The following is a 15,238-nucleotide window of genomic DNA, read 5'->3' as shown; positions in this document are numbered from 1 at the left end:
TCTGTACATAATTTCTATGACTTTTTGAATTTTTTTTTTACCACCACTCAGAAAACAGGGGTTCCAGACCATTTCCATGGAGCTTTAGCATTATTTTGTTCCATGGCATGAGAACGGAAAAGGTCAAGTTTAATATCATTAAAAGTTATTATCTAAGACAAAAGTGAAAGCTATTCAACATCACTGTGCTCCTCTGGAGTAGATTGGCAACAAGGAAAACATCTATAGCAGCCTCTAAAATTATCCACAAATCATCTACTAAAAGAAAAACTCAGAAAAAATGTAAAAAAAGATAAGATCTTAGAATATTCTGGATCAGAAGAAAGTTTTAAAGGTCATCTAATCCAACTCCCTAGAATGGGCAGGGACATCTTTAAGTAGATGAGGACACAAAGCCCTATCCAAACTGACCTGAAATATTTCCAGGGAATATGTTTTATCAGCATCATTTAGTAATATTTTCTTCAGATGCAGTAGCCAATTCAGCACTTGATCAAAAAATCTGAAAAACTACAGTAGAAATATTTTATTTCATCTCATATTATGATACCATTCCATATTTATACCTTTTAAGTGAACTTAAAAATGAAAAGTTTTTTAGTTTTTTTCCTTTTTAAAAATACCTCAGTTGAAAATAAAAAAGTTGGGAAATGGAAAAAGTACTGTCCAGCTCCCATGTAATACAGAAGAGGGCTTTTGCTCTTTCAGATTTCTCATCAGTACAAATTTAGAAACTTAACATTTCAGAAGCACCATGATAGCTTTTAATGAATGGATCCACAAGATACTTAGTTGTAATATCAAGGCATTTTGTATATTTAATCTGAATTTTCCTTACTTTAGCTTGCAGGCTAAAATCTGTGAAGTAGCTGATAGCCTGAATGTGCTTTCATAATTTTAATAGCAATAAGAATTGCAGCCCTTTATTCTTCTTTGATATGTATAGCAAAAATCAGCACTTACACAGCATATTACAAACAATTGTACAAGCAATTCTCCATGCCCCTTTGAAGAATTCACTGATGAAGGAGAAAACTGTGCAAGAATAATAATAAAAAAAAAGACCACAAAACTCTCATATTGTTGTAAATAAATGATTTGGAAGCTTTAATCCAGTCCCAGTTTCCAATTTTGAAGCCATGTAAATTCAAATCAAGTCTAGTTTTGAGATGCATAGAATTGAGCTTTTCTTCTAAAAAGAAAAGGCAAGCAGCAATGATAGGTATTACATTTGTACAGAGGCAGACAAGTATTGGTGAATTATTTGAGCTGACAGAAAAATCAGGTGGCCTTTAGATTGCTGGCTTTAAAGCTCCTGAGATTTTTTTTTACTGGATCATTTCAATATCATTTCAGACTCTGAGAACTAACAAACAATGTAAAATAGTGATACTTCACTGTAAATAGCCCTTATTTTTGCATTGATTTTGTTTAGATAGACATTGAGTGGTAAAAAGATTGTGTAATTGCTACACTCTGAAAACAGACAGCATTATCAGCCAAGAAAACCTTCATTAGTGCATTATCCAATTTTCCCAGGTGAAAGAAATGTTGCATGGAGAGTGTGTGTCTGTGTCAAATCGCATAGTAACAAACCACAAACTGAATCTATCTAAATTACTGTTGAAGTAGAAGCTCTATTTCACAGCAACAAACAAAACTGTGTACCTCATGCAGCCTACATTTGCCTACCAAATATTTGTTTAAGAACTTTGGAGTAAAGCACATTTAAAATACTGCACGTTTTGTGGAGTTTTTTGTTGGGTTTCTCTCTCTCTGTTTTTTGGGGGGTTTCTTTTAAGAAAAAAAATGGTTTAATTTATTACTTTGCAGATATTGTAGGAAGGTTTCATTATAAGTAATGAAGAACTGCTTTATTTTAAGCAGTCTTTGAGTGATATTGTAGATGATCCTGGTTTGCAAGTTAACTTTTTGGCCATCAAGAAAGCCTTGAGTTAAGTTCTATCCAAATACATATCCCTTAGTATCAGTGTAGGAAATCTGGATCAGGTACACAAGAAATCTAACATGTGAAGTACTGGAATTTGTTAAATTTGGATATGGTTGATCAAAAAATCACCGCAAAATTAAAATGCAGAACTAGACACAAGAAGTTTGATTTTTTTCTCAACCATGTAGGTAATTAGAACAGCAGGTATTTCTCTAGTATATTGCTGATATTTCCTGTTTGCTAATTTTCAGGAAAAATTCCAGCTAGAAAATAATTCCTGCCCAGTGAGAGGCTACCAATTATTGAAGTCCCACAGCATAAAAAACATGGCAGCAACCATCACTCTCTCTTCCTGCAGTGAAACTAAGTCCCCATGATACAAAAAAAATCCAAACATCTCAAAATATCTCTTTGAATAGGATATTTTTATCATAGCTTTTGGGTTCAGAGAATAGCTTTGGCCATGGTTTACCGTCAATTCCCAAAGGCAGATGCCCCTACACTCTCTCCATGTAGTGGCAACTATTACTAGTTTTACACTATAAAAAGACAAGGTATGTCCTGTGCAGCTTTACCAAAGTTACCTACAAAATCCACCAGTCTTACAGTGGGGTTGCATTTTGAGTAATATTCTCAATTAAAGGTGTTTTCAGAAGAAAAAAATAGAGTTGGTTTTGTAACTGAACACAGGATCACAATGAAGATATTATATGGAAAACAATTTAAGGCTGAAGGCAGTTTCTTGTCTCACTATTCCTAGTTTTCAAGGGTTTAAGCTTTATAACTGGATAACTTACTTTTAACTTCTTTTAAAAGTTTTTCTAAAGGATTTTTTAAAATATTGATCATTCTTTTATTATATAAAGACATTATTCTCACAGGGAGAAATGGGACAATTGTTGAGTAGAATACTATTCACTAAATAAAAACAGAGTGCCAGTTAATGAGACAAGTGGAACAAAATATTCAATCATCAATGTTTAACTTGTATTTGCAACTTTGAAAGCATCATTAACGAACACAGAAAGTGTTTGTAGAACCATGGATACCTACAAGAATAACTGAGCATGATTGTGCAAGACTATCTTGCAGGCCATAAAAATACTTTATTCTATCAATAAATGGACTTATGAAAGGAAAAAAAAATGCTATCAGGAAAATACCTGCAAGTAAATTATTGTTCCATACATCTACTACAATATTCTTTATGGTCATTTGTTAACCGAAACTCTCACTAGCCAGGCAAGGAAGTGATGGGTGCTTTTAATGCTAATTTTGCAGACTGGAAGAGTGTATCTATACAAGGAACATATATTAATGTTAAGTTAAGAAGTTAAGACACTGGCCAAGTGCTTCTATTAGCAAAGCAGCTATCGTATCAGAATTTCACCTCATGTCCCCATAAAGCATCAATAACATCCTCCAGAGTAAATCCAGCTTCACTGGAAACAAATATAAAGTTTCTCTGTAAATTTCTTGCTGATTTCAATTCTAATTAACCAAAAACTCAAGACTTCATACCCAAAGATACATTAATTACTCAGTTGTGCATAATGAGAGGTTAAATTAAATTACTTCTATCATTCCTACCATTCCAAATTAAGCTCTAGAAATAACTAATTGCTTAAGAAGAAAAAAAACAAAACCAAAACTACAAAAAAGTACGTTAGTGAAAGCCACTTAGAGTTAACCTGCACATTACTAGACATTGCAGTACTTTGAAAAGGAAAGTGTTTCTTCCTTACAATTCCACACTTTTATTTAATGAAATAATGTTTCTTCTTAATCTGGGGTAACATTTTTCAGTGCCTTCCAGCACATTAAGAACTCCTTTTTTACATGGACACTTGCTCAGTGGGGCACAGACAATGAAGTGGTGTCAGAGCTTATCATTTAAAAGGAAGACAGATGACCACATCTGATATCACACATGGTTTCCTTGGGATATTCCCCTCTGCAAAGCCTAATAAAATCATGTATTGCATTTTATTTTATGCAATTTTCACAATCAGGCCTTGACAGTGATGACTCATTCTGCTGCAATGAAACCTGTATGTGTTTAATCAGAAATTACTTTATGTGGATTCATCCTTGCACTCAGGATTTAAATGATACAGGACTGATACTCATTATGCTGAAATTACACTGGTGGAAAGAAGGATGAAATTGGGTACCCAAGCATTTCCAAATGCATTCAGAGTATATCCTAGACATATTCTCAGTCATGCACAGATCCCTCATATATTTCTAATCAGTCAAAAGAGACCAGATTCTGCCTTCAATTACCACAAACCTTTTCCCCATGTGTATATTACAGTGAAATCTCCTTAAGATATGTTCCTGCACATATTAGTGATTCTCTCCCAGCTTATACACCTACCACATAATCTAAAATATGTTCACAACAGATAAAAAAATCTAATCAAGAAGATGCTAAGGCAACAAAAGTGGCTTGGTAAATAACAAAAAAAATTATAAGAACTACACTTCTATTGCTACTGGCTGTAGCAAACAAAAATAATTGCACTGAAAACTATGTTACTCATGTTTGAAATCTCAAGGGTCTTGGTGATTGTCTTGTAATCAGTGATTGCTGATGATCATCTTATTGCTACTAGTCTGTAAACAGAAAAATGTATGTACTTTTCTTACCATCTTTCTTATAGAAACAGGACACCTTGCTTTATTAAACTCATTGATTCAAGCAGGGTGACACTTTGGGTGTCATTCCCATTTAGAAATGGAATAAAACCAGCAATAGCCCGTGCTGCTGAAGAAGCAACAGATCATGTTAGCGAACTTGTGTCACAAGTCCTTGCCTAGTATTGTATCTAACTATTGTCTCTTCTCCAAGATCGAAATACTCACAGTACAAGTTTCAGAAAATCCTGGGATCTGCAGCTCCCAGTGCTTTCCACAGTGGAAAAGGAACTGGCAGGACTGGCAAAGGAGTGCAACGAGCGCGCGGTGTAGGCATGAGTCACGTACTGGCTTCTCTTCACGATACTGTCTGCAGATTTTTGCTGACTCCTGTTAGTTTCTAAAAATGCTGTTAAGCTTATGTTTTGCAATCTGTGTACATCCAAAGTACAGATCGTGGGGATTAACTTCTTCCAGATCTCCAGATCACAAGTTACCAAAAGAATCAGATATGATGGTAACTTTTCTACAAAGATTCTATTAAAAAAACACTTTGAGAACCAGGTAAACCAGAGATATCATCCATCCAGGAAAGGACTGGTCATGCAAGTTTCTGAGGTAAAGTGGGAATATAGCAAACACACATCTTAATAAATTAGGCTTAACAGCTTAACAACACTTTTCAACTACAGAAGGCTTTAGAGGCATTAGCTAACAAATTAATCTTGACAATAAACCCTTGCCTGACTAAATGGTAAGATACTGAATTTTCCAACTTTACTGAAAGAAATTAATATTGAAATATAAGGTTCAAAATTTGAGAAATAAGGCAAGGCAGTGAGGCAGATAATACTTAAAGAGAGGCATTTAATGCTAAAAAGCCCAGCCATGGTACACACAATTCAGGATGTACATCATAGAAAAAACTTAAGAATATTTGTGATAAAATAAATAGCAGAGTCTACTGCTCTTTTTTTCTTTTTTTCCAAAATTGGTGCCACTGAATTAATTTCTAAGAAAAATCTCAGATCAAGAAGTACTTCCTGTATTAAGAAACACACATATAGCTAACCTACCTAACACAGGGTTCTCTCAAGAGAAAATGAGGGTGCAAGAAGGTTCATTGCTCAATACACTTAGTTTCCATCCCTACATGGATTATTCTTCAATTACACCTGTCTTTGAAAAAAAAAATCTAAAGAACTTTTTACACCCATACATAAAAATAATAAAATTACAAGAGAGTCTAACAGAAAAAATGGATGTTCAATAAGCTCTGCAAAAATTACTCTACTTACTAATGACTAGTGTATTATATATTATATTTTATTCTGCTTAAATCAATTGCCAGAAAACTGCCATATACTGGGAAAAAAAAAAAAAAAAGGGGAACTTTGGTACTTCTGCATTATCATCTGCATGAAAAACCACCACATTTCTGGATTAAACCCACAAAACAGAGTTTTAAGGGTAGAGTGTAAAGTAAAGAGCATTGCCTCCCAGTATAGGGCTGTATTTTGTATCCACAAGACTTCTACCAAATAGACAACCCCAATCCACACTGGGGGGCAATTATTACTGTTGAGGCTTCATTTAGCCATTTACAAAATCAACCATTTTTTCAACACTAGTCCACATCAGAATACCATTAATTAAAAGTTGCCTTTTATAGTTGACTGTTGTACTTATCCCTCAACATTTTGACTGCTCTCATGGGACATTGGATCTACATGTGCAGGAGTGACCTGTAAGACTCAGGGAAGGAATAATAAGAACTCTAATTTTGTAATACATATTTCCTGTCATCTCTTTTTCATTACTTTTCTCCTTCCTGCAGTGTTGATAAAACAATTCATCTATTTCAGACTGCAAAATGTTTCACTTCAATAATCTTTGACAAAACAGTTCCCATGACTCAGTTCCCTCCTATGGAAAAGGTTGGAATTTCTAATCAAGAGTCAACATATACCTAGTGTGGCAAATTTCTGCTCATTTCAAGACTGAAGAAAACTTCCCTTTTACTGGTTTGTTTAAGACTACCTTAGTGTATAAAGAAAAAGGCAGCACAGTATTAATACCATGACAATATTAATAGTGACAATTTGGAACAGTGGCATGACTTGATTTTGGTTTTAATATTGCCACAAACCTTAGCCACAGAACTTTTATAACCTTTTATTTATGCCTACGTGGAAGAATATTTAGTCCACGCTATCAAAATATAATAAAAATCTGAGTGAAAATAAGGGCGGGAGAAATATCACTGGGAAAAATTTGAAGCTTCTAGACCAGTCTAGTGGGAACCTGCACAGGGAAAATAGGAGCATTTCAGTTCAAATATTGCTTGGAATCAAGTCTAACTTTTCTCTTTTAAATAAAAATTCACATAATTTATCTGATTCCTACAAAAACTAAACTGTGAACTCAGCAATCCTTGGTGTTCTCATTTACCTCTCAAATCAGGTAAAAAGTGAATCAGATTTTATTATAATGAATAAATTTGAGAGACTGCTCACAGATTCCAACTGAAGCATTTTATGCTGAAAAAAAGGACCACTAATCTAATATATACCTCCATGTTACATCTAATAAAGGCTGTGCAAAAATTATTCTGAGTTCATATGATCAATAGGACACATTTTTTTAAAAAATCTTCCTCCTGCATTTCTGGATGAAAATTCATGGTCCTGGAGAAATAAAGGAAATTTCAAAAAAGGAAAATTTTTAAATCACTATGTAGACTATCTGCTGCAAAATCAGTCTATAGTTCTTACCATACCCAACTCTCAAATGAGAGGGAGTGAGAATGTAATTTAAAGAGGGTGAAAATCCAATAAATCACTTTTTATAATAGTCAGCAACATTACAACTTCACATTCACATTCTATGGTTATTTCAGGCCTGCCTCAGATTTAAAAAAAAAGTCTGATTTTGAATTACTGTAATTAACTGCAAAAGCTTGCTGATTTGTTGATGCAAAATAATGTCAATCATTTTCATAAACTTGTTAGAAACTTTGTAAATAAATAGGAAAAAATGATACAAGGAACAGAAATTCACTCTTTGTCATCGGCTTGCTGTTGGCATGCAGAGAAAGGTGTTGTAAGGACGGACATAAGCAAAAACCTCTCCCTGCCATCATTAGGGTAACATTCTCAAACAGTGAGCCATATCTTGTCACAGGGTGGCTGTGAAAGGGAGTCTGTTTTACAGCTCACCCTGAAAAATTACTAAGTCTGGAAGGAAGGAGGAAAGGAAGGAAGGTGTGAAAAACTGAGTTTGCTTAGAAGCAGAGTAGGTCAAAAAATAGTTTGGAAAGCAGTGGAGAAGGAAAAGAAAAATCCCTCTTGAGCTGAATAGCTGCAGGCACATGCCATTAATTTTAGCTATTAAAAAGTGTATTTTGAAAATTTTCACTCTTGCACAGATTTTTCTGAAAGTATCAATGGGACTTTTTCATTCCAGGGTACAAGCAGCAGTCTGGCCCTAAACAGAGACTATACAACCCATGAACATTACTGAAGTAGAAGTGCAGTGGACAGCAATTTCACTATCAGTGCTAGGTATTTTCACCTTAAATGTGAGCTGCCCCTGCAGCATTACTGTGTGCATTACACAGTACTGCCTAACATAAAAATCATACTCTGCAAACAATGTTCAATCCAGTTCTCCTTATTATTGGAAATCAGGTGGGAAAGAAGAGTCATAACTCCCCCTAAAATCATTGACCAATTTGTTACAGTAGGCAATGGCATAACTGATACAAAACTCAGCTCTTGGTCTGATCCTACAGAACAGAGAATTGCCCTATGCATGTTTGAGGAAAGTTGAGTGGGATCAGGCTCTTTAATAGTTTCAGCAAGAGATAAATCAGAGCTGTAATCTCAAATGCAAATCATTTCAGTATTCATTGATACCTGTCTTGCAGCAGCTGTAGGGGGAGTGAAAAAGCTGCTGCAGGAATGGTCTAAGAGCGATCTGAGACAGTGCACACAGGCGCTGCCCAGGGCTGGGGGCACAAATGCAGTTATTGTTTTATACTTCTCATTTTCTGTGCATGTTCAAGGTTCTAGGTATGCTTTTGTTTTACCAGAACACTAAGGACACTGAGCTGTCATTCTTTCTATAAAGAAGTCTGATTCAGCATTTGTAAAAGATGTAAATTATGGCATCTGGCTTTACCAAACTGTAGCTATGGTCCAGTAATTTTATTCCAGGATTGTTTTCTGTTAAGTTTTTTTCTTCTAGTAAAGGAAATTTGTTAACAAGGCACAACATTTTCTGCCATTGAAAGTATCACCTTTTGTCAAAAAGGTCTTTATGAGCGCTCTAAATACAACATGCAGCTCAAGCATAGGGGATCAAAAGCCCAGATACTGCTGCAAAGAAGCACAAAACAGTCTGGGGCTCAATTCTGCTTCTACTGTGGTCAGCAACAGAGAGAATGAGTCATTTTTCTCTGCTAAAATGCTTCTATACTGCAACTCCTATCTTACAGAGGTTTAAGTCAAATATTGGTCTAGAAGATAACACTACCTTGGATACGGGATTCTCGCAGAAGGCAAGGAAGGATCAAGGCACAACCACGTCAGTTACCAGTGGGCAACCAGAGTCTGGGTTGTTTGTTACAAAACATTAAAGCAGTAAGAATTTCACCATGCTTCCATCAATTTAAAATGTTCTGATAGATAAATATTTTTAAGATCTGTACAACAGGCCTTCTATTTAACAATGAATACATTTCAGGCTAATGTGCTGCCAAGCTCCAGCTCTCTTTCTAGCAGCTGAATTCTTGGATAAAATCATTTTGCAGGGTATGAGCAATGCAGTTCTGAAAATAGCATCACTGCAAAATGAAAGATGGCAAGAACCTCTATAATTCTGATTTATTTCAATGAAATTTCATCTTTTATGATTAGTATCTATTTTGATGTTTTCAGCTGAATTTTCATGCTTAAAAAAATGCAAATCTATAGAATTTGTTAATTCTGAGGCACCAGCATAAATGCCTATGAGGGAAACAGCAAAGAAATTGCCCATTCACAATTTACATCACAAAATACATAAAACAGAAAAATGCTTTGTGGATCCAAATAATTTGTATTTATCATCACCACATTTACAGGGACATTAAAAAAATATTAAAAACAAGAGAAAAAAAAAACAAAAAACCCACGACACACTCAAAAAAATCCCACCAAAACACCAAAATAAACACCACCAATCAACAAGCTGTTTCACACTCAGAATAAGTATGTTTCCACTACAAGAATGGATTGGAACAACACTCTTTAAAATATCAGTGGGTTTAAGCATCTTGCATAATGCTCAGCACTTAGATATGTGCTGCTGAGAAAACACTAAGAGGTGATATTGCACTCTCCTGATTCTAAGTAGATTACATTTTTTTGGCTCTCTTTCCAACTCACTGATATGAAGGTACACTTCAGTACTTTATTTTTTCCTAACAGTGAATAGTTTTAAATAGGTTGAGAAAAAAACAATTTTCAAATGAAAAAGAGCCTGATATTTTGTAATCCATTAATACAGCAGTCTTTTCTAATTAACATCAGCAGCTAAACTGGCATTCTTCTTTCATAGACTTTAAGCTGTAAATGGGATTTTATGCATATGAGAGGTATCAAAATCCCTAAGTCTGACAGTAGAAACAGATGAAAAGAAAACATCATAAATATCATCTACCTTTGGTCATTGGTGCCATACAGAAAGTGATGCTGAGACCAAGCCCAGCCACACTCTCAGCAGGACCTACACTTGTTAGGTCCATCCATGTGCAGAAGCCAAAAATGTGAATGTCCCAGTTGTGCAAGCCCTAATTCGTATGACTCATATAGACTTCCCTGAGCTGTCCTAATGACACCAAAACAGTAAAGATGATTCATGCAAGTGAAAAATGGGAATACACAACTTATCTTCTAAAAATGTCCTGTCTGCCTAGATATAGATATATGTTCATATGTATACTATTTTTATCTTTATATTATCTTTATCCACCAATGTTTTAAACCAATTAATGTAAGTAGTAGATCTGTCTTCAATAAAATATTTAAAGTAACACATGTGTATAGGAGAAGTGACTGAGGAAAAAATGTTAAAAAAAAAGGGAAAAAGAGAAAATGAGTGGCAGAGGAAAATTAGAGGAGGGATAAAAAAAAAAAGCATTAAAATATTTACACCACAATGGTGTAGTAATTACAGAAACAGTCCTATTGATTTTGAAAGGCTTCATCTGTAGGTTTATAGAAATTAAAATATGCTTAGTTTGGGTTGTTTTTTTTTCTTTTTTTAATCAGTACAAACAGGTTTATTATCAGAAAGGAGTATGTAGCACATTACTCACTATCAGTAACAATATCAACACATGCTGGGCCAAAAGGATACTTAGGAATTACAAGATACACTTAAGACTATCAGTCTTGATGAAATATAGAGAAAAGAGAAGAAATAAACTGAGTCCTCTGCTATCACTGTCAGGCAACATACAAACCTTGTATATTTAATAGCATGTTTTTTCTGAAGCCTGCACAGATGTGAATGATAAATAAATATGTATGGCTACAAAACAGAAGTGCTTTGCATACTGTGATAGCAGTAGTGTGGTTATAGTGCCAGGAGTACTATATACTATATTCTCATCTAAGGGCAAAATATCTGCTGTGCTGCAGGTGTAACTGAAGGACCTTGAGCTGCTATGTTAAAAGTAAGAATGTGGTGTCTTGTACCAACAAACAGATCCCTAACACATGGCACAATTAATATGATACGTTTAAATGGAACGCAATATGCATCAATCAGCAGCTAAGCCTAACAGCTCAGATCAAGATACAATTACTACTATACTTAAATAGTTTATTAAAGGACAGTCTTCAATATTTGCAGTGAAATATTTCAACACTGGAAGCAAGGAATGCAATACCACCTGCTCAGATTTTCAATGAAAAATTAATGCTGCCATTTCATACAACACAAACCTGCACCTGAAATTCTCTATATGTTGCTGTGTAAACACATCAGGGCCTTTTTTCCTTATCAGAGAATTAAAATTAATCAAATTACTGAGATTCTATCAAACAGGCATTGCATAAACCTTCAGCATTTCTCGCTAAGAATACTACATGCTTCTATATTATTATATTTGTGATAGGGATTTATGTACTTTTTTGTAAAAGTACATGTTAAAATATTTATTAATGCAGAAGAAACAGATGACTGAAGGAAAAGTGATTGTACAGTAATGAGTTGTTGAAGAAATCACATACTCTGTAGCTCTGAATGTGCACATTTTTCACACAACAGCTGCGAAATCCTGCTTCCTCAAACCAACTTTTTCACAAAGAGAAAAAAGAGATTGAAAATAATGGGGAGAAAGCAGGTAGCTAAGCACATAATATCAGCAAACCTCCAGTTCTTCAATTATTCATATCCTCTCTTTCCTTTATTCTCTTCTCCCATGTATTTTTTTTATTCCTATTTTTAATATTCTTAATATATAATATATTTTACATTAAGAGCATGTGCGTCACTTCTCTTTGTTCTTCCCCATTTGTAATTTTTAGTAAGAAATGAAACACTGCTGTCAAGTCTTAAAAAAGAATAGAAATATTGTTCTCTCCTTCACCTGTTACATCATTACTTTTTGCTAAGCCGCTCTCCCTGCATCAACCTGTTGTGTGCTGCCTTCTAAACAAACTGAGCCTTGCTTGCACTTTGATTCCATTCCAAAGGGAAAACAGTACTCTGAAGGATGCACAGTTGCTACAGATTGTTTCTGCAATATTTCAGTGTTATAACAATGAGAAAAATATAGAGCAAACAGCAAGGAAATTGTGCAGAACATGGAAATGTTGATGATTAACATAATATTCTGTAATACTTTATCACAGGTATAGTTATAAAGTTATATGTTTCACTGCTGTCAATTTCTATTACCATGACTGTCAATAAAAGTAAATTTGGAAGGAAATTAGCAAAAACAGATGGGGAGACAAAACCAGTTTTAAAAGAATATCACGTATGTTAAAAAGCAATCTAGAGTTCTATTTGAAATTGTATATATTCTTTTTATATTATATTATTTTAATTTCACTGTGTTCCATTTCTCTTTCTCTTTTAAACCCAGAAAAATCCACTTAAAAGATAAATTGTAATTAGTTGTGTAGGATAACCTTATCAGCTCAGTGAGAAACCATAAATATATGAGCTCAAAAAAACGTAAATACAGGAGTTTAAACACAAGAAAACAATCAATTAAAAAGCCCTGGGTTGGTATTTTGCAACACTTGCTTCTACATGGCACATCTTTATAAACTGCAGCACGAGAATGCTTTAAAAGGTAATTTTCCCTCCAACGAAAGGCTGTATTTATTCAGTTTAAAAGATACTAAGTGGTTATTCTACACTTATCTTTGTATTCCCTTCATTTAACAGTGCGAGCATCCCTTTGAGTCTTTCATAATGGAACCGATACTCAGAACTGAATCCAATTACAACAACCTACCAGCAGTACTAATTGGTGAAAATGCATTGCTGGTAATTACTGCAAGGCATCCTTCTGCCCAGGATGAACGACACCAATAAATTCCACCCAGTGTTAAACAATAAGGAAAGACTACCATTAGCACTGTTTTTCTTATGTAAAATGCATTAAAGTGAGTCATCCACTTAAAAGTTACCTACTGGTAGCTTTAACCCAGATTCGGGGACTAAGGTAAGTGCTTCAAAAAACCAACCAAACAAAAAGAATACAAAAATAATGAGGTGAGATAGAAGAACATGGAAGAAAACACGATCACACAGTGCTTTGTCGTGGACTTTTTTTTTTCCTATCTGTAGGCGAATCTTCAATATGATGCATTGGCTTCCTTTTGCCTTTCTTTTCTTGCATCATTATTATTTGATCTTTGCACTGCCCTGGGCAACACTTTCATGCTAATAATTCCGCAGTGCTTTAAAGATTTCTATCTCAGGGCCAGGCAAGGCACCGAGCTGCGAGCACCGCGAGCATCCTTCAGCTCTCGCGAAGCTGCTTCTGAGAAGTAACGATCTGCAAGGCCAAGGCTGAAGGAAACAGTTCTTCAGCTGTGGGGCTTTGAGCGTGCGAAAGCCCCCCCGGCGGGACCCGGGGTGCGGAGCCACCGCAGCCCCGAGCCCCCGCGGCTGCGCTGGAGCCCGGCCAGGCAGGAGGGAGCCGGAGCTCGGGCTCGGAACTCCCAGCCCTGCCCGCCTGCCCCGCTTCCCATGCCGGCCGCGGAAAGACAACGAAATCCGCCTTCCGTGTGGATTTTAATGAAATTGCCAAAGTTTTCAGGTTTTCTTATAAACAATGTTGAAACTCCATCCAGGCTGGAATAACCTCCGTGGGAGGAAGGGGCGGACTCTGTGTAACTCGAAACTTTCTTCTCGACAAGGATGACCTGACGGGGTATATTTGGGAGCCGCTCCGGAGCGGGATTCCCAGGCGAAGCCTTTACCTCAAAAGTCCCGCCGCCGGCCGCCACCGGAGCTTCCCCCTCCCGGCGACCGTCCGGCGGGACCTTCAGCTACCCTGACTCTTTCCAAAGCAAAAGCTGCCGAAAACCTTCAATCTTTCCCGATCGTCACTTTCCACCCGGTCTAACTTGATTTTCCTTTGTATTGTCACTGTCCCTGGCGCCGAGGAGCGCCCCCGCCCCGGCCGTGCCCCCGCCGCGGACCCCCGGACCCCGCTGGGACTTACGTGGTGGCCGAGGGGAAGGGTCCCTCCGAGGAGTGGTTCATCACCAGGGACTGGAAAAGTGTCAGGCTAAAGACCAGCAGCCAGCCAGCAGCCATCTTCCTGATCGAAGATCGATCCCCCTTCCCCAAGTCGGCGAGACGGCAATAATAATAAATTCAATTATCGTGTGTGGCGGTGCGGGGGGGGCCGTGGTTCTTTAAAGCCTCCTCCGCTCCCCCCACCCGCCCCCTCGCAGGAGGCGCAGCCCAGAGATGCGCGGAAAGCGGGAGCGCGGCCGAGGGTGGGGAGGAGGAGGAGGAGAAACGATGGAGATCTGTGGGTGGAGTGGGGGAAGAGGCGAAACAGAGAAAAGAGAGAGAGCGAGAGATACTCCACTCTCTGCTACTCCAGCAGCAGCTCCAGCTTCATCTGATCCGCCGCCATCAGCGCTACTTTTGTAACAGATCCTACTCTGCGTGTGTGTGCGCGCGTCCTTCCCCGATTTATTCCACTGATTGCAGAGCAGAAAGAGGAGGAGAGAGGCAGGCGGGGTGGCGGCTCCTGGAAGAAGAGGAGGGAAGCAGGGGCTGGAGTTGGAGACGCGCAGGTCGCTGCCGGCTCCTGCCTTCCTTGCCGGCAGCGGGGAAGGAAAGTCGGGGCGAGCAGCGGGGGCGGGCGCCGGGCCCTGCGGCGGCCGCGCTCCATACAAGGCTCCCAGGAACTCCCGGCCGGGCCGCCCCGGGGCCGCGCTGCCGCCGCCGCCCCGCCCCGCGCCGCCCCGCGCAGCCACAACGCTATTTTTAAAACCGCTTCGTGCCTTATTTTAATTCCAGCCCCCTCCTGCCTTCTCGGCGGCGGCAGCGGCAGCCGCACGCAGCCCGTGTGCCACCAGTCTGGGCTGCGATTTAAATAGATATTTATTTCATGGATGT

At 37.6% G+C, this 15,238-nt stretch overlaps 1 protein-coding gene across 2 annotated transcripts in view; it reads right to left on the bottom strand.

Moving 5' to 3' along the window:
* LOC131591742 (voltage-dependent calcium channel subunit alpha-2/delta-1-like) overlaps window positions 1-14,934 on the bottom strand; it is a 362,151-nt gene extending 347,217 nt beyond the window's left edge. For both annotated transcript variants that reach the window (XM_058862758.1, XM_058862760.1), the window contains exon 1: window positions 14,328-14,934. In XM_058862758.1, the coding sequence (XP_058718741.1) occupies window positions 14,328-14,422 (95 nt within the window). In that variant the 5' untranslated portion in view covers window positions 14,423-14,934. The remainder of the gene's footprint in view (window positions 1-14,327) is intronic.
* Window positions 14,935-15,238: the final 304 nt, after the last annotated feature.

This window comes from Poecile atricapillus, chromosome W (genome assembly GCF_030490865.1).
Source record: "Poecile atricapillus isolate bPoeAtr1 chromosome W, bPoeAtr1.hap1, whole genome shotgun sequence".
NCBI lineage: Eukaryota > Metazoa > Chordata > Aves > Passeriformes > Paridae > Poecile > Poecile atricapillus.
Note: the sequence above shows the minus strand (reverse complement) of the source record. Positions and strands in the feature narration are given on the sequence as shown.